Source organism: Temnothorax curvispinosus, unplaced genomic scaffold (genome assembly GCF_003070985.1).
Source record: "Temnothorax curvispinosus isolate PA1 unplaced genomic scaffold, ASM307098v1 QBEX01005839.1, whole genome shotgun sequence".
NCBI classification, from domain to species: Eukaryota; Metazoa; Arthropoda; class Insecta; order Hymenoptera; family Formicidae; genus Temnothorax; species Temnothorax curvispinosus.
The window spans coordinates 45,452-66,863 of NW_020215619.1; the positions used below are offsets into that span (position 1 = coordinate 45,452).

The 21,412-nt window shown below is 33.5% G+C and overlaps 1 protein-coding gene across 2 annotated transcripts; it reads right to left on the reverse strand.

Moving 5' to 3' along the window:
* Positions 1-391: 391 nt before the first annotated feature.
* LOC112455140 lies at positions 392-20,100 on the reverse strand. 2 transcript variants are annotated; one of them, XM_025016880.1, is made up of 8 exons: positions 19,859-20,100; positions 11,292-11,456; positions 9,888-10,095; positions 8,714-8,914; positions 2,438-2,604; positions 1,728-1,823; positions 1,203-1,381; positions 392-969 (listed from the first exon to the last, which is right to left on the reverse strand). In XM_025016880.1, exons 2-8 carry the CDS (start codon positions 11,358-11,360, stop codon positions 741-743), a joined length of 1,149 nt encoding a protein of 382 aa, XP_024872648.1. In that variant the 5' UTR covers positions 11,361-11,456; positions 19,859-20,100; the 3' UTR covers positions 392-740. The 2 variants fall into 2 exon arrangements, with proteins under 2 accessions (XP_024872648.1, XP_024872649.1); XM_025016881.1 differs by having other exon boundaries at positions 11,292-11,459.
* Positions 20,101-21,412: the final 1,312 nt, after the last annotated feature.

The window sequence follows — 21,412 nt, forward strand, 5'->3', positions numbered from 1 at the left end:
TTGATTGATATTATTTCACTAAATAGATCCAACATGACGTACAAAAGATAAACGCAAACATTTTTTAAATATTAGATTATTTCAGTAGTCTCTTGAGGTATTCTAGTTCATTTATAAATCTTAATTCTAAAATAAGTAAATTAATCAATAGTCTTCGTTCGTTTCCGTAAACTTTTTTCACATTAAAAGACAAACACACAGTCAAACACATTCACACATAAATACACACATTACGTTTAAACAATTACTGAGTCTCCAGTAATAAAAAAGTGAGCGTTAATTAGACATAAAATATAAATTCATTTTATCGTCTATATATCGTATTTTAATGATATGATCATTACAATATTATTATTATATCATTAATTATATTATTAATAATAAATATACGCATTCATATAATCCTCGTTCTTTTTTCTTTTGTAAAAGTTCAAAATTGTTGTTAATACTAGAACGACAATTATAGCTTGTTGAACAAAATTTTTTTGTTCGTATCTTTGTAAAAATTACGTTTTTATTTTTCCTTTGTGCAAAATGTGTTTAATAAGTAGTTCCTGATATTTTCACGTATATCAGGGTAATTTCGCCAGTTAACAAAATAATACAAAATAAAATTTATATATTTGTAGTAGTTCATATTTCTTTGTACACATGTATAACTGATCACAATAGTAATCATACGGAAGATATTGATGGATCACGGTGAAATGGAAGCGTAATCATTACAATATCTGCAAACGTCATCGTTCCTCCAGATTCAATTTGTAGATTGGTTTACTGCTAAATTTATTGTTCATGGAAATGGTATTGGTCCGGACTTGCGTGTACTTTGGCCTTTTGTCTCGCGTGCTCCAATGGAGATAACTATACCATCCCGCTACCAAGGCGCCTAATCCGTTGCAAATGCACGAGTAGATGAGGAGGATCGTCAGGATACTTTCTACGTCGGGACAATTAAGGTCTATGTACCTGGTAAAATATAGTATCACTTTACATATATTATACATCGGTGCATTATTAAACTTATTTATGCTATGTAATATAAATTCCCGATAAATGGCAAATATAAATGAAATGTTTTTTATAAAAATTGCTCTCAGAAATGTAATATACATGTATACATTACAACTTTTGCGATTTTTTAGATGCTCTGAAAAATGTCACAGAATTTTGTCAATCTATACTCAATTTTTTGGCCATACCTGACTGCACCTTCGAGCGAATCAGGCGGCTCGCCGCGTGGTCTGCATACGCACGTGGCATTCAATACTCGTGCCGGAGTGCATTCCAGTCCCATGAGACGTGACAAGTGCATCGCGGAGAATATGCACGCACTCACACACGCAATGGTTGCCAGAATCGCCAAAAATACGCTAACTATCTGTTTGTGAAAAAAAACGTGATATAAGGCATTAAGAAACATTAAGAGAAAGTGCATATAATATTTTTATACATAATTTTGTCAATAATAATATTGAAAATAGAACAAAATAAAATAAGTCAAAATAAAATCTAAATTAAATTGATATTCTTTCGCAATTAAAAGTTTTTAAATTAATTATTAATCCGGGAATATGTACTATTGTAATACTATATAATAAATATTCATATTGTACTACTCTAACAATGCAAAAACTTATCATTAGAGGATGATGTGAGTAATACGTGGCTCGGCCTTGAGAGATTTCTCTAAGAAATCTCTATAATGAGTCAGAATTTTTACGTACCTTCGTGGCGGAAAGACAAAATCCAGAAGTCAAAGTCGGATATTCTTTTCTAAAACAGCACAGAAGGCAAATTCCGAAGCTCCCGGACATCAAGAGCTAGAAATACCGAGATAAAAGATATTAAATGATTAAACACCAAGAAAATATTGTGAAGACGAAATGTTAATATGCATGCCATACTTACGCGTTAAAAATTATATAATTTTATTTCTTACAAATTACATATACAAATTATGTAAATATAAAATAGAAAAGTGTATTGTTAGCAAAATGATCTTATTGTTAAGAAGATAAAACATTACTTTTATTGCATACTTACCTTTAGTTAGTTAAGGGTTAAGCTTTCAAATAATGTTAACTTATATAAAAAATCCATAAAAGTGTCGAAAACCATTAAAACCGTTAAAACTGATGCAGTTGCCAATAAATAACCATCAGCCCCATGCAATAAAGTAATCACTTTAAAACTCAAACTATCACATGCGACTAGAGTATATCAAAAGTGATAATACCCATATCCCTATTGTTTAACAAGCATGATTATGTCATTTTATAATACATATGTAAGCCTAATTGCGGTCATACATTAGTACATCCATTCTAGCAGACTCAGCTTGTTAGATAAGCGAGGATTGTCATTCTGTATTAATCTTGCATCGTCACGGTAAAGAATGCAAATCTAATCGCCGATATGAAATTATTGCACTTACGGGCATGCCACTCCAATACGGATTGTCCATGACTGGCAGGTGCGGTGTCCAAAGCAGCAACCATAACGACAAGGAAATCACCGCGACGCCGAGGATAGCCTGAAATGCCGCCAGGCAACGGGCTAATCGCCGATGGTAGATCAAAGGAGGTAAAAACTTCTCTGGGCCTAAAAATATAAACCTACTTTTTAACTCTCGTACTACCATATCGCTTTCGTAATACCGCGTGTACGATTAGTACATAATTATCGCTGACAATTTATTACAAATTTACTCAGAATTCGTGGCTGTGTCGATGATTTACATTCTAAATAATCTTCGCAATAATACTCAGCATACTTTACGCTCTGCATAAATTTATTTATTCTAAAAGTATGAAATAATATCTCACGGACAAAATAGAAGAGTTATAGGTCACTTTTAAAAGTAAAGATTAAGATAAATTTGAATATAAAGAAAATAAACCGTCATATTGTCGTCTTTATCTTCTATACCGCGATTCACATCCTTTCTTAGTCATCACTGTGGGATTATTCCCCGGAGCAAAAGTCGATAATTTCGCAATGCAATTCGCCACATTGCATCCGTTACGGACAATTTGCTGACGCAGATCTCTTAAGCTAGAGAGTCGAGACATGGTTGGTTGCTTATTAGGTAATTAGGTAATTCGACGTTGCGAAGACAGGCACGCGCCATATTCATCCTTCGCTACGACACACATTTCCCCATAGTGTAAATGGCCGATATCCCGCGGTATCGAGATACTTAAGTCTGCGAAAGAAAGGAGAGTTCCCGTACAGGGTGGCCTCGCCGCCGTCCCACCTTACAAGGCATCCTAACCGGTTAATGAATGATTGAACGCAGCGTCCTTGCCATATCGAATCGCCAGGAAACTCGCCTACTATCGTCGTTTACGCAAGATCCGTGAGTGTTTCTCACCAGGATATCGGACAAAAACACGAGCAATCACTGACCATCACAGTATTTCACAATGATATGTAAATAATGGTCTCATGCTGAGTTTAGGTAAACATATATAAATATTTTAAATTAGTCTCTTTTATTTATAAAAGACTACGCAATTATTATATAAAATATGATACTACTAAATAACATTCTCCACCAATTTGTCTGTATCCTTCGATTGGTCAATAACTTTTATTGACACCCTATACATCACTAAAATTAAATTTTTTAATTATTAAGAGGAAAATTTTATATATGCATATATATTCTTTTCATTTCATTAGACATATCGAATTGATTTAAGAGCTCATTCCATATACTTCAGTATATAATTTAAAAAAATTATAATTGTAAAATAAGTAACATTTTTTCAAAATATTTTGCGCTTAAGACGCTTAAGAATACCTAATAATAATAAAACTATTAGTAGTTATCTTATATACTAATTAACTATTATAGATAAGACGTATCGAGTCTAATGTTCAATTTCTTCACCGCCACATAACTCAAATAAAATTACTCGGGACATTCTTTCTTATCAAATCATAGAGTACGTAATATAGAAAAAATCTAGAATCAGCTAATTCAAAATTAGGACCGACGTCAAAGAAATTATAAATGAGTTTAATTCAACACTATAAATTCTTTATCGTAATAAAAGCGGATTTTCGTGAATAATGAATCAGTATTTACAGATTAAGCAAGAGAAACACTTTAAACTGTACGATTAGCGCAGTATAGTGACACCAACGTAGAACATACTGTCAAACGACGGTATGAGGAAGAAGCGAGTATACTATGACCGCTATTGAAAAACCGCAAGAGTGAAGGGACGAATGCATCATGTTTGCTGAATACGCTGCGCTGAATACTTGTCTGAAGAAGTCTAGTACGCAAACTTGTACCTCGGTCAAACATAATCCGATTAATATCCTGCTCGAGGCGAAGCAGCGGTAATTAGGCAAAAATGAGAAAGAAAGAGAAGAAAAGAAGAGAGTTCTCAATAATTGACTCAACTATATTGATGATTTCTAAAAAATTACATGATTAACTCTGTTCTACTCGCGTGATTTTTCTTATTTATTGTTGTTATTCTCTTTAATAGTTTATAATTAAATAAGAATAGATAATAGAATAAAGAATATAAATATCTAATATTATCCAAATTTCTTTGTGAAACTCTATTGTCGCGTATGTGCAAGCACACATACATACTTGAGACAATCACTCTCTATGAGACCAAGTCAGTATTTTTCAACTGTTTTGGTGTCGCGACATACTTTGAAGCGAGGAAGGTGATGGCGAAGGGGACCAACGACGACGTGTAATAGACATAAAAATTTTATTTTTCTGCATTTAAGAAAGCAAATTTCAAGATAAGGATTCATAGGAGATAAAAATTGCTGGTATTTAGTATCTCTAGCAATATTGTGTGATTAACTGCCATGTTAATTGACTTATACTAACGTTCATCATTGTTAAAATACAATTTTTGTTGTAGCTCAAAATTCCCCAATTTTTTGTCTTCGTACTGATGTATATTGACCTATCCCAATGTCCACAGATACTGGTCGCGGATGCATTTTATTATGTCACGCGCGTGTAAAAGAGAAATTCCTTTGCAGCACCCACACAGAATTTCAATCTCACGATCGTCGCTGGTTGCCAATCCGTGGAGGATACGATACGTGCTTTCTATATCGGAAGTGAAAAACAATTTTCACTCGCGGAAATGCAATGCGCGCACCTGCCACGTGAGGATTACGTCTCTAACTGTACTGCAGGATACGCGCTGTAACTGGCGAACGAGGCAAGCTGCAACTGGGGAATGTAAATGTCCGCACACTATAAAAAAGACGGTCGTAATCCGATAAAAATAAAAGCCGTACGTAATCGCAGTTTTCACGCGCATAACGTAAATTTCAGACTTTCCTCCCGTAAAAAAAAAACTGCATAATCGGACCGTTTTCGACGTAACGGGCGACCATACCGCAGCCGTTAAGTAGCGGATATTGCTGCTCCTTTGAGAAGCGCGAGTCGCACGGGTGCGGGAATGCAGAACATGAATACGTGTTGTTTCGCATTGTGTATTGCCTCGCCATATGTACGCCGTATTTGTTGCACAATGCGAGAATATACCGCGCGCGCGATGCGGGTATAAAAGAAGAAAGGGCCGTACCACCGAGATAAAACGGCGACAACGACCGACGAGATGAATCGTGCACGCACTTATTACCGTTAATTCAACATCAATTCGTCGCCGATACATCGCCAATGTGAAAATGTTCAGTAGCTCAGATGAGATTCGTAATGCTTGGTGTATAATTCACCGGTTACAGTAGACAATAGGTGACAATAATAGCTGAATTTCTTGAAGTTAATTAAAATTGTGAAAGAGTCGAGAAACAGTTAGAATTTGGTACAATCGACTCACATATATATATATACTACAATGCATTCACCGCGTAAATTCCCAACTACCGGTAATTTGTCTTCGTTCACATCGGGTATCGGACACGTCGACTACGTAAATAGGCTGGTTTATGTAAATGTGAACGTAAACGCATACCTTATATACACGAGATAACAATGAGAGTTGGTCCTCGTTTATACGTCGCGCCGTCACGGCCGGCAAATTCGCCGTAAAATGTGCGGCCCACGTACACGCATATAACATACGCGTAGTGGGTGGTACGTTTTCATCATCCGTTGTCCCCGATGCATGGATAATTCTAACGATGTAACTTGCGTAAAAAGGAACGACCGCAGGTTAATTGAGTAATTGCACTGTAATTTTAATAACTGCGACGGCTGCTCGTAAGACGTATATAATTCCAAAGGTCAACGTATTTGGCAACTGTTTCCAATTTCTGTCACGTCACAGGCGAGAAATTTATTAATATAAAAATTTTATATATATAAATAATTTTTACATCACATATTTTAATTGATTAATATATACGTTTAAGCGTTGCATTGTCCGCTGGAATTATCGTAAGCTGTGTTATTTGAAATTTAATTTATTTTTAGAATAACAAGGAAAATAGCATGATCGTTCGACTACTCGGCGTCACGAATCTAGACGAAAACCAAATGCGGATTATGTGTGTAAGGGCGAAATTGGGCGTAAGAATAGCGGGTCGGGTTTGTAAGTCTGCCCGCCGGTCCCGAAATAGAATTAGGGCGACGTATATGCCAAGCATACGAGCCCTTGAATATAGAGCAGAACGGAATCACGGTACGTACGCACTTCATCAATTTAGACCCTTCGTCGTTCGCACGTGTCGCTTGTATATATCCTCACAAAGGTAACGGAAACGATGCTTATTGTTCACGTAGCGCGCCATTTCTTTGCTTTAATTAGTATTTGAATATTATCGGTATATATATGAGTTTGAATATTATTGTAGAAATTGGAAGTTTATATTTACTTAAGAGATTGTTAGATATAACAAAGGTTTATAATTTTATCCAATACGTTTTACGATAAGAAAGTTTAGCTTCTTATGATTCGCAGGAATAATTTTTATCCGTTAAAATGAAGAAGTTTTAAAATGTTGCGTTTTTGCAAGTATAATGGAATTACGGTAGGGTAATTAATTTGCGGTATGTACAAAGCGAGACGGTTAAAAAGTACAATGAATTCTTTACATTCGCGCGCCGAGATGAGACCGCGCACGTATTTCGAACGCGAACCAAAAAGATCACGCAATATATTTCCGGCTCGGTACTTCCGCTATCTCTGCGGAGAACCATGTGCATTCACTTTAAAGTATGTTCTGTGGCCAGCGGAGCAAGAAACGTTTAAAACTCAGTGAAATATATACGCTAGGGTAACTGAAGAAAAAAAAGAGTAAATCTTCTTTCTAAAGGAATGAGACGATATACGAGTAGTTTTAGCAGAATATGCAATAAAATCCAATATTTCGTGTTTCTTCAACCGTATCGTTTCAAGAGAATTCTCTTTCTCTTTTTACTTTTTTCAAACAAAAAATTGTATAATGTGCTACAATAATTTCCATAAAATAATTTTACACATCACATATGTACATATATCGCGCGAAACACTGCCTTGTATTTTTTGATATTGGTGTGTTAAGCCTTTAAATAAAATAAGTTTTTATGTATAATTTTAATAAAAAATATCTAATAAATTATAATACTATTAATATGACAGTTGAATACAGTAATCGAAGACAGTAAACCAATTGATAAAAATAGAATTTTAAGTAATTTTTAAGGTAAAATTTTAATAGAGCCACTAAAGTCTTTTAATTTTATAATATTTTTAATGCAATATAATATTTTACACTTTTACCATCTTTAAATATTCTTTATACATATTCCTCCATAGTTACAGGTGTAAGTGTTCCCTCAACTTCTGTATTCCTCCCCTTTAAAAGCGTCCATCCTTCTGCGCCTTACAATTTCATCACCTCTAACTCTTTCCATTAACTAGGTACCATTTGCTCCGTGCATTTTACTCTATCTAATTATCGCGGTGATAAAAAGCCGCTGCACTTTCCTGCAGTCCGCGGCGGCGCTAATTATAATCTTCCTGTCTGCCTTGGCATCAACCTCAATCCTGCCGGCCGACCTGCGGCGATGGGTATTAAAAGCGACAGTCGCGCGTTCGTTAGCGCAGAATTATACATATATAGCAGTGCTATAATGTGTCGCGCGGAGCAACGAGACGGTTATTGAAAGAAATCGAGAAAATCGAGTGACAACCGGGCTGGTCGCATTCCGCGGCCGAGAAGCGATTCGCGGCCTTGCGATTCGCGGCCGTGCGATCTCGCCCTCCGGAGAAATCGATCGCATCGCCGCCGATAGCAAAAAGCTGATAATCATATAATACACGCATGATTTTATCGGAACGATCGAGAAGAGCGCAGAGAATTGCCACTCTCCTCGCTTTGCGGTACTTCGATCGCGCGTGCTCTTGGGTACAGATATTTCGAAACGCTCGCCTAGATTCTTTTAAATTCTTGTAACTTTTTCGCTATGGTAATATTCGCATATTCGTGATACAATAACGAACAGACAAATTATTGCGTTCTACTAATTAAAAGCCGGAAAATCGCTTGGCTAGGTGCATGACGTACAAATTACTCATAACTCGTAATACTTTTTAAAGATGTTTGAAGAAATTGACTATGTTTAAATGTACACAAGATAAGAAATAAAAATATGAGTTTGAAAAATTAAAGGTATATTAATTTTTTTCGTATTGCGTTCTAATTGCACATGCCACGATTAGAAAAATACAAAAGGAAGCTTATACAGAGTAAGAAGTTATTGTGTACTCACGATGGCCGGTCCGATTCATCACTATCATCCTGCTGTGCCTTAAAGAGTTTCTCGTGGGCGTATGTCGACCGGCTATTTGAGAAGCTGCCAGATTGACAGGAACCGTGGTTGATAGACAGTTGGCCATCGATGGTGCTCGACCGAGTTCCTTCTCTTTGTCACCGCGGCTAATACGCCCGATGTTGCCGGTCGACACTGCACCTGTCGACAGTAAAACATTCAGCAAAAAGGTGCCCAGGTGCGAAGTATCTTTATTGCACCGTTCTCTATCTTGTCCCGACGTTCAATATTTCAGAGAAATATATCTCAATATATGTAGATATCTCGCAAGCAAATGAATCAGTTCTTACACATATGGCAATTATGTATGATGTCATAAAACTCGATTTCGCTTTCACATTTCAAATCCGCAATGACTTAATTATTATTTACGCGTGCGTATACTACGTTTATTTTATTCTTTATGAAACTACAAGATTATATGTACAGTAAAAAGTTCAGAGAAAATACAGTGCCCGTCGATGACACTTGCAAAATCTTTGTACATGGTTTTTATTTTTTATAAAAATTATTATATATGATATACTGTTATACAAAAGATATAATGTTTTTTAAATTCTTTATTGTTAAAAGGACATGTGTAAAAGTTAACCTAATTATTGCATATTCACAGTCCGCGCCAAAATACGCACAACTTTCTTAGTACGCACAATCTTGGCACGCACGAACATAGCTGTCACGAAAAACAAGTACCATGGCACACACGAGAATTCAGGACGATAAGGTTTCGCGGACTGGTAACATCTGAAGTAGAACAAACGGGTCAAGCTGGCACGAGAGATTAGCACACGGTGTATATAGGAAAATAATGCAGATAATTTAATCCCAGTTATTCATTACTGATTTTCATTTTGTAATTTCGTTAACTTTATTACTTCGAGATTAATTAAGTTTATAATTATCATCTAGGAGCAATTCAGAACTAATTTATATTATTATTCCTATTGTTTTAAGTTAAGTATGTTGATTAATAAATGTAAAATGTGTAAGCGGAAAGCGCTCGAAGCGAGTCAACTTGACGAATGTATAAGAAACTACATATCGATCATCGCACTCTCGCACGTATGTACGCACACACGCAGGAAGCGCATCGTAAAAAGTGCATTCAACTCACCCGTGACTTTGGCAGGGTGAATCTTCGATACGTTGCCCACGCTAACGGCGTTACTGACTCTGTTGTTGTTGTTATTATTGCTACTATTAATGCTATTATTATTGTTGTTGCTCTGAGATACGACGGACGTGTCATTGCCATCACGAACCTGGTTCAAATTGCCCACACTCATGGTGGAAGTGACGCAAGGCGGCATCACCGGCACGTCCTGCGGGATCGAAAAAACGATCGTGTTAATTTTTGACAAATAATTTCTGCCACTCGAAAAAAAGGCCGAGTTGTGTTTCAAAAAGTCGAGAAAATACAGTCGAGAAGAATCAAACGCGATAGTCAATATTAAAATTACTATGAGTGTGAGACAATTAGCGAGTTTGTACAATTCTCTTCTTTTCATCAGTGTTTAGAATTTAGAATTAGAACTATTATTCTAAATGTAAAGGTTTAAGTATATATAATTAACCACAAATAGTTACAGGGATACCGTTCATTTCGGATTTGCGTCACAGTTTAAATATTAAATATGGAAAAAATAAATTAAAAACTTTTATATTAAAAATTCTGCTTTTAGATACAGAAGAGAAGAGTCATTTTCTCCTTCTGACGGTATGAAGTACATTGTACGGAACAAATGTCTATTATCGATGTTAAAATGTAAATTTATGATGATTTGTGCACGGCGAGTATATCTAGATAATAAATATTGATTAAAACCAAGAATCTAATTACATACTAGTATGAAACGTTACGGTTATGCAGCTCCGGTATTTTTAACTTTTTTGTTAGATGCTTTTACGTTTTTCTTAGATGCTGCTAACAGAATATTTGTAGTGATGTAAGGAGCACAGTAGACATTTTTCAGCTATTCTTTCTTAAATTCAAGTAATTAACGGTAACAACGGTTGTAAACTATAATCTTTCGTGTAACTTTGTTCTGATATGTGATGCTACCGATAGTATTGCACAGAGGCTATTTTAAATTATTTATATTTTATGCTATACATAGAATGTCTAATAGAAAAACTGCAATTCTTTTGAGTTACAGATACTGCATTTCAGATTCGATCCTTTCAATTTAGAATTACCTACACTCTCTTACTGTCTTTGCATTTCTATAGTATTTAACCCCCGGACACTTTAAAGAAGGAAACTTTAAATTAACACTTTGTTAAAACAAAATCTATTACATATTTTCACTCGCGTTTATTATTTTAGAACCTGTTGACGCACCGAAATTTTTGTAATTCTCATTTCCTGTTTACGCAATGATTCTATAGGGTATAATTTCCGCTACTCCAAAAGATACATAATTGGATCGATGATTAATGCTGGTCACGTTACACTGGCGCACGCGAAGATTCTCACAATGACACACGTGAAACAGAAACACGTGAGTGAGGGACTCACCTTGTAATTGTCGTAAAAGCTCACCGGCCGGCTCCTCGGCGCGTACTGAATCTCTTCGTCGGTCTGCATCGTGTTCCGTGTGACAATATTCCTAAGGGATGCGCGCGCAACTTGTAGGACGTCCTCCGTAGGTCACTCTCCCTTCTTCCTCCACTTCCGGCGGATCTGCTAAGGTGAGCATGGACGGCATGACGACACGTAACGAGACCATGATTAAAAAGTAGCAAATTAGCACCGTAATACGTAGTTACGTGGTAATCTCAAGTGCGCAAAAAAAATTATGTAAATAAGAATTGTGTTTCGCACTGCCTCAGTGGAATGATTTGCTAACCGCACTGTGAAAATATTGTGTTACTTCGGCCTTCGGCTATATTTCTGTTGTTAATCTATTTATACAGGGTGCCCGACAAGTTATTGACCAATCGAAAAATGAAGGTAGATAGGGCCAAACTGAAAAGAAAAGTCATGTGCCTATTTGCTCAGACGTTTTAATTAATTACTCAATAACTATTGCAAATTTTGCAAAATGATGCATAATTTTTTTTTTCAATTTGATTATATTTTCACCTTTCGATTGATGACTTGTCGGACATTCTGTATAATTAATGAATATAAAATTCCTAACAATATTTTAATAATTTTTTATCCGATTTTATTGTATAATTCTTGTTTGACATTTAGCACTAACATTTATTTCGTGATACAAACGACCAATATAGCTTTCGAAATTATAAATGTTTATCTGTTTATTACTCGAATGTTTTTGTCAGCCTAAAGAATGGTTCGTGACAAATGTCATTTCCATATTGCGCAGAAATTTTTTGCTCTTCCGCATATCTGAGTTTAGTCCTTCACATCAAATGTAGTTGATGACTCATAGATTGCCAATTGCAAGCAATTTCGGAAGGGAACTTTCTTCTAATCCGGCCCGACACGTCGTAAGTCACGCGCCGGCATCTCGAGGGATGTGCTTGTGCATAAAACAGGGATGATCCGGCATCTCTGAGACGAAATAGAGGGTCTATGATTTTCTTGACGCTCGTGGTCCACGTGCTCGATCACGTGCGTGGCGCATCCGTCACCCCATAAATGTCCGGAAAATTGGGAAAGATTGCTCGCGCGAGAGTAGCTTTGAACGGCATCGTTTATTTGAACAGATCGTTTATCTGACGAATGACTAAACTCCTACCCTGAAAATATCCGATTACTCTCATACGTATCTAAATAAATCATTTTAAATAGGTACATTAGATAGGTGTACATAAATGTGTAATTTTCTTTGAAGATAACCAAGTTAAATAATGCGTCAAGTAATTTTAAATATTACTTTTGAAAAATATATATATTATATAATCGTATTATTTCATAAAAATGAGTCATCTTGTAGAATTCGTTATCATTTAGCGATAAATACAACAAATAAAATGTCCCACATTTTCTATTCAATTCTATTCCTCGTGAATGAGGAAACATGATATTCATATAGGTATTACTTTTTCCTATTCAATTTATCAATATAATTACTGTGTTACGATGATATAAAAACAGAATTGCCATAACAGGTATGACAATAATAAAATGAAGGGAAATCCATAAGAGACTTTGAGCATCATTTTGTAAACAATTCTCCGAAGTATTATACTAGATAGCGTAGAGGGTTTCGATCTTACGGAGATCGCTTTATCTTCTCGAGCTACCTCGAACCATGTCACTATTTACTAAAAAAAAGACGATATTTCTTCTGGGATCCCCGACGCAAATTATGTTAAGGCGGTCTCGGCGTTATGGCTTCCTCGGTTTCACGAGACTTTTAAGTGCTGATGAAACTTTGATTCCGGCTTAGTCGCATGATTTCCCAAGCCATTAGCGCGAGTGATACTTCATGTCCGGTTAATGCATTTCTGGGTACCGCTTGAATCTACCTTTCAGAAAAGTATGTAAAAGTGTGTCTTTAAGTTTTTACTGTTTCGACAAGTAAAAAATGACGATTGAACAAGAATTATTTTAGAAATTGCTTTATGCTTATTTCTTACAATGTTAAAAATTTTTAACAATATTTAATATTTTTAATTTATCTAAGTATCAGCGAGGAAAATAATTTTATTTATGAATTATATGGATAAACCTGGATGCTTTTGTTTTTACCTACAAAGAAGAATATTTTAAAAAGTAAATATATAAAAATGAACATGCTAATACAATCAGCAACAAAAGCAATCTTCTTTTCTTGAAAATATTAGATATGAGAATTTGACACACGTCATTTTAATGTTCATAATTATTTTATTCCAGCATAAAATGTTACGTTCAACTTAAAATCTTTTATTTGATTCCTTATAGATTCCTTATAGAATCATAAAAGAACAAATACAATGAAAAAATTACTACCTAATATTAAACACTTTCACGGATCTTACGTGTTTCTATAGATCACAGAAAACTTCTAACATTTTCCATGCACACGTCGAAGGTATGGTGCACTTAAACCTCCCATAAAAAAACCCTCTGGATTATGGTGCGGCGCATTGGAATGCAGCAGCTCGTCGACACTCGATTTCGTTCGCAGCTATATGTCTGTTCTGAGCTCACGCGGCACGTTTTCTTATTATATGCAAAACATAGCCTTCGAGAGAGCAGCAAAAGTGACGCTCAACGAAAGTATTCAAGGTTTTGCTTCCGCAAGAAGAAAATTAAATGTAAAAAGAATCCGTGATCATCGAAAGCCTAGTAGAAGACTAAAGAAAAAAGGGTTAATTATTTCCCGTACAAAGTCTTTACCGTTGCTGACCTACGAGAATGTATCGGTATAAATAGATAAGGGAATAATGCGACGGATTTTTGACGCGTTATCTCTTGACTTGTCGAGTCAGCCAAAACTTACGGTGCAAGAATAATTTAAATTCTAATATATATACGTCTGTTGGTATTATTTTATGCATACAGGGCAAAATCATATAAAAGAGATACAATTCAAGATTATAAATCTTAAGAAATATGTATATATAGAAATATACGTGTAAGAAATCTTTATCAACATTTCTTTATTTATCAAAAACTCAAAAACGTAATTAATTATTATTTATTTATTATTTGTCATTTCTGCAGAAAATCGCTGATGTCTTTTGATGCTATTCTGAATTGTAAAATATGATAAGGATTATTAACATTTTTTCATGAGAAAGAGCTTGCAAAGCATACTTAACATGAAGAAATAGAAGAGAAGCAACTAGACTGAAGGACAAAAGGCTAGTGTGAGCATCGCCTAAGAGGGCTTAATGGAGAAATAACTTATTTCCAGCCATATAATCCACACACACGAGTCTGTCGTAGATAGGTCACACTATTGCGCAGGGACTTAAACAGTTTGCTACTAGGTAGTGATTATCGCTGGCATTTCCATATTATTGATCTATTGCCGTTGTGAGGATTCTATTGACGATATGAAAAATTGACGCTGATAATGACAATATTTGCACGGTTATTAATAGCAATCATGCGAGGGCTCAGTAACCTCCGCGGCTTTATTGCCTTGCGTATATTGCGCAATGGCGCATTAACTTGAGATCTTACGCTGTGAAAGTAAAACCCCGTGCTCGCAGAGCTTCGACAAGTATGACCACGACGTCGCGCACCGATGATCAGATAGGAAAAAAGGGAAGAAAAAATCTTGATCACGTAATCACCAACTGTCGCGTATTGAGTGTCACTTGTCTATTGTCTGCTACGTGCAAAGGTGTGATACAAAAGTACAACTATTATAATAGCATATGAAAGATAGTATTAAAACAATTTAAATGATAGGTAATTATAATTAAATAATAATATAAATTGATCTGTACAAGAGACAATTTGAAATTAAAATCAAGTTTTACTCAAAAAGAATAAAAGGTGACTCTCCCTTTGATACAGATTTAATTTTTTGATTTTTATATAAAGAGAACAAATCGCGATAACGTACATTTTGTGACAAAAATCCTGGTGTTAAATTTATTTTTTAAGTAAATACATTTGCGTGTGTAAGAATTTATTTACTGATGATTGTTTATTTACATACGTCGTCTTCGAATCTTCGTATCTTAAGATTCTATTTTCGTATTACCTCGGTACCATAAATCTGATTGTGAGTGCCAAAATACAAAGTATATCATTATTATTATCAGAAGAATATTGAGCAAGAGCGAGTTTAGTTCGCAAAATTATATAGCATGCAAGATTGCGTTTATTACTTTAAAATTAGATAAAATTAGATAAAATGCAATCTCAAAAAGACAAAACAAGATATAAAAACATATAATTTGCAAAATTTACAAATATATAAACATTTCTAAATGTAATGCATATTAAAAGTTCACAACAAGTAGTTTGGAATTTAATATATTGTAAATATCTACGTTTATCTGTAATTTTATTGTACTAGTTATAAAAGATTCTTTTATCACTCCATGAAATCATCTTCCATTATTTCTTTACGGCGTGATGTAAAGTAAAGTCATAAATTAATCACTTTTCGGCACTCCAGGCCAAAAGTATTCAGTCTCAAGATCCCTATGTAAAGTAGGTATATAGGCTACTGACGTAATAAAAGCGCGCGATAGCATGCGATTGCTGCAAATGCAACAGCTTCCCATGAGAACGGGAGAAAAACGATTATGCAAGAAATGATCGGACTAAACGATCTAGCAAAAAGGGCTTCTTCGCATGCGCGACAGTAATAATCAATAAGTGTCGCGAAAACGACAGTCATCAAAGTGATAAAATATCATGTTACTTTTTCATTCTAAAGAACAGTATTCTTCGTATATATGTATAAGTATTCTGAAATGTATGTATAATGGGACTATTATATTTCTAACGTCATTGCTACGTGATATAACAGTCGCGTAACACCTCGACTGTTGCTCATCATTAATTTTGTTTCTGAAAACAAAAGACCAAAAATGTAATTGGCATTTTTATCGGTAGAAATTGATGATCACATGCAAATTACAATACATATATTTATTTGATGGAATAAAATGTATTTCTCTCATTTTTTAGCAATGAGGAAGCCCAAGTAATAAATATTTATAACGTAAATTTTAGCTGTTTATAATTTATAAAATTTTTATAGTTCTATAAAAAGAAAAATCTTTACAATTTTTATGCTAAGATAAAAATTTAATTCATTTAATTTAAACTTATTTAAATATATTTTTATTTATATACTTATACTCTTCTGTTTCTTTTTATTGCTCCATCTAATAAGTGGCTTATTTTTATTATCTTTTTTATAATTGGATGACACGTGTGTCAATAAATTGCGAGAAGTATGTGACCTTGAAATCATCCGCCTCAAGTGTTACCTATAATTTACATTTATATGCGAATATTCATAATTTACATTAACATATGGTGCCCGGAAGCGTATTCCATCGCGATAAAGTTGATTGGAAGTTATTTGAAATATTGATTTTATTGTATCAGGCAGAATTAAATCATAGTAAGAGCGAGAGAGAGAAAGAGGGGGGGGGGCAAAATCAAGGTAATGTGATCAAATTGATCCATAATATATTTTTTTTGTTCTTATTGATTTTTTTGACAAAAATTAAATAGCTACATATAAATACATGTTCATGATCAAGAAATTAAATTAAGACATATATGTCTCCTTCCTCCCCTCTCTCTCTCTCTCTCCCTCTCTCGCTCTTTCTGTTTCTTTGCAATTTTTAAAAGACAAATTACTATATTGAATATTTAATAAAATATAAATATAAATGTTTTTATTTGAAATTTATTTAAATTTTCTTTTTATTTAAAATATTATGTGTAATAAATTTATTAAAACAATTAACAAATCCTATTAGCAATATTTACAAATGGAAGAGAATTACGTCCGTTGTATGCATTCGCGTTAATACGCATACGATGGTGAACAATTCTAACTGTAATTAACAGACGCGAGAAAGTAGCAGTTACATTCTATCACGCTCGATTTTCATTCATTAAGTAATCATACGTCTCAAGACCATTTTAATCATTCGTGTAATTAACGTGCGAACAAGCCGGTCAATATTTTATAATTCAAATGTAGAACGTCTGTGTCTACTAACCCAAATAGCACATGGCTTTTCTATTCCCGCGCGAAACGCGCAAATCTAGATCAAATATTCCTTGAGGCGCATTTTTCTACGTATGATGCACATATTGCATGTATTGGAATCATATATGTAGGTACATTATTTATAAATTATGTATTTTATACGTGTATAGGTATGTAACTTTTCTTTCTTTATACAGCGCTAATCACAAAGACAGATAAAATTCTTAACATTAAACAATTGCCATTTGTAAATGTGCTTATGATTTATTTAAGAAAATAAATATATGTTATTATAAGAAAGTATGAGTTGTTAAAATAAAAATGAAATTTTTGCATAAAAATAGGATTATCAATGTTCATTATTTGATATTGAAACAAAAGTATTGCCTATGGTTATCTAATAATAGTCTAATAAATAAAAATGCTAAATTATTTGAACATGTGTTCACAACGCGTTTTCAGTGCTATAATGTCATTATATCTATATATCAACAGTAATTGAATTTTAAATAAACAATACTTGATAATTGTACGTTAAAAGGTTGTATAATAATTTAATATAGATAAATATTATTAATAAAATCAATATCAAAGTTCAACAAATTCTAAATACATCAACACTAATTATACATATACATTATATGTATATGAGTGCATATCTTGGCAAATTAGCTGTATAAAAAGTTAATTGCAAAGAAATAAATTTACTTTTCTTATATTCTAGTCTAGAAGTAGACTAGATATAAAAGATGTAGTATTTACGTATTAAAAATTTTTAGAATGTAGAAAACATCATTAAAACATAATAATAATATTATTTTACTGCAAATCTATTATAAATATACATTTGCACTAAAGTGGTGTCATTATTATTGATCTAATGATATACTCTACAGTAATATAATAATCGAGATAAATATACATTATGTTTTCTATGTCAATAATAAAAATATTAGACCGTTATTATCTAAAATAATACATTTTATTTAAAAATGCGAACTATTGTAACACGTTGCAAATAATTAAGAAACATTCTTCTTTTAGTCAGTTCTATATAAATATATCTTTTGCTAATCGTTCATTAGCATGTGCTAAAACTCTGGTATTTGAAAACAGACGTTTCAAGAGAAAACATATTACTAATAAAACTTTAAATCTCATCTTTGAACATGTTAACGTCTCATCTCTGAACATATTAACATATTAATGATAAAATGCCTCGTAACTCGAGTTAATAACCGTGTAGATATAATTATGTGATAATTGAAAAATATTATATTGCATAAAACTTTTTTCGTTGAAAATAAACAGATAGTTACATGTGAATCCCACGGCTACACTTTTCAGTCTCATAGGCGATTTATTTGGCTGTCACATTCATTTGGCTATCACATTGTGAATACATAATTATCTGTTTTACATCTGTTTGTATTTCGTCAAGCTTCACTAATTTATTTACCGTTGAAGAAAAACTTGAGAAGTTTGGCAAGGTCGAATAAACTCGATTTTTATGAAATTTTATACGTTTATGTTACAAGACTGTTTTCAGACAGATGCAATCCGCTAATAGCGACGATTGATATGTCGTAATCGCATTTTTTATATAGCACGTAATCGTGTTTACGAATAAAAAATGTTACATATGTAATACATTAATCATTAAAGACAAAAATAAATACATCAAAAAGTTCAAACTCGATTCAGAGCTAATAAAAATAAAATAAAATATTTTAAATAATTGCGTTCTCTTAATGTTTAAATTTAAAATATACAGTAATTGTCATAATGTAATTTTTGTATGTAAGTATATGTATCTATATTTTAGCTTGTATATTTTGCAATTTATTATAAATATGTATTGCTTTAAGTATATATAATGTTATATAGTTAAATCCACGTATTTTTAACACAGTATAATTTGTTTGTTATCATAAATAACAATAAAACAATTAGAAAATAAAGCATCATAATATTATAATCGTTATAACATTGAAACATGATGTGCAGCGACCAGCATGACACTTGTTTCCGTTGTGTTATCACTGTTTTCGAGATTCTGTCATATTCCGCCCAAAAGTGCGTTTGGTTTCAAGATATAAAACGAAAGAGCAAAATAATACTTACAACAGCATTTTAATAATATACCCAAAATAACTCGAGTAACAGTGCAACAAAGTAAGAATTTAAATTTATCAAATAAATACATTCATATCAAAATGATCGTATCAAGACGTGCTCTCACTTTTTTATTTTGTAGTCCGTAAATATTAAAACTCTTTTTAATATAAAATCTTTTTCAGTAAATCTGCATGATACGCTTATTTACTTTCTAAAAAAAAACTTGTATATTTTAGAAATTCCAGGGGTAAGACCTCAAAAGAATTAGGAATTAAAAAATGTAATTCACAAGTAGAAATGAAAAAAAAAACTGAATTTTATTTCTACATAATTTATCGCCGCATAGAGATTAAATTGATCACCGACGTACATGTGCTCCCGAATCAAAGTGGTATACCACATGAGACCGAAATTAGATTTCAGGCAGGTTTCGGTCCCAAGACACGCTTCTCCTTCACTATTTTCACACTGAGACACGTTTTGGCTGAACACGAATATTCTCGCGAATCGAATCCGCACTACTACTAAAATAATAGTCGGAGCGTTCTCCAAACGCAACCGACTAGAGCCGGCCGAACGGAAAGCGTAACACACAATGCGACTCCGCCGACGTCGCGGTGACAACTGAAGGTTCACGTACATAATGCACCGAGGCGAGGCTGAAGAGACCCCACTAGAGAATGTCCAAGTCGAAGTCGGGCACACCAGGTGTGTCAGAGCGCCTCAAACCGGGGGAATCCTATACCGGCAGGTGAGAACGACCATCTGATCCCTGGTCAAGGATGATTATTCGACCAGCAAGGACAGTCGGCGTCTCGGATCCGTTTGCATTTCTCGGACAAACACTCGTTATAAAAACGAAAAAATAGGCAAAACAAGTGACAATTGTTCGAATACATTTATCTCCAGACTGGGTAAATAAAAAACAAAGATAAGAAAATCTACTGTTCCAAAACACGTATGTTCATTTTGGGTAAATACAAACAATGCTTTTTATATTTAGAGTTATAAGTACTTTCCAAATTATACAAATAGTATTTATAAATTTCTTAACATATACGCCTTTTTTTAAATTAAGAGTTATTTTAGGTGTGTAACATTTATAGTTTCTTTTTCTCATCAGATCTTCGAAAATACACATGTATAAATGGAATTAAGGCTATTTTTTAAAAGAAATTACGCGCGCGTAAAAATTCGGAGTTTTTAACAATTTAAATGGCTTTCAACATGTTCGAAAATAATATATATTTAAATGTCATATATATATATTTATTATTTATTGACCAAATAAATAATATCAATAAAAATTCTTTCTTATAGAGCTGAGCACCACTGTCGTTACTTTCACGTCACTGGACGATTCAAGTCTGATGAAAGAACTTATGGAAAATAATAAAAGGGTCAAAAAGAAGGGGATCTACCCACTGGTTCCTGTCTACCTTGAGCGATGCACCGTCTATCTTGTTCCTTTCCAAATATTTCTTGCTTTGCTGTTATTGTTCGATCTTTTGTTTATGAAATCACCAATTTCTTTCTTATAATAGTGACATCAACGATGATGTTAATTAATATATACATCAAGATATACGTTTCCTTTCATCTATAACTTTTTGGATTTAGAGTCGACTTTTGATTTATGCTTGACGGATCAGACAATATTTTATTTTTGGTAAACAATTTATATGTAAACAAATGCAAGATATATTTTATTGTCTCTTTCGATCAAAACACACATTTGTCATAGCAGGATAGCAAAATTTTTCGTTTAATGTCTATATTATGATTATTAGCTAATTATCTAGACAATTATATTTTTCTATTATTTTTTATTTACAATTAAAATTTAATGTTTAAAATGGATAAAAGTGTTTGTGTCAAATGCATAAATATTTCTTTATTCTTTGTCCAGCATTATACAACAAAT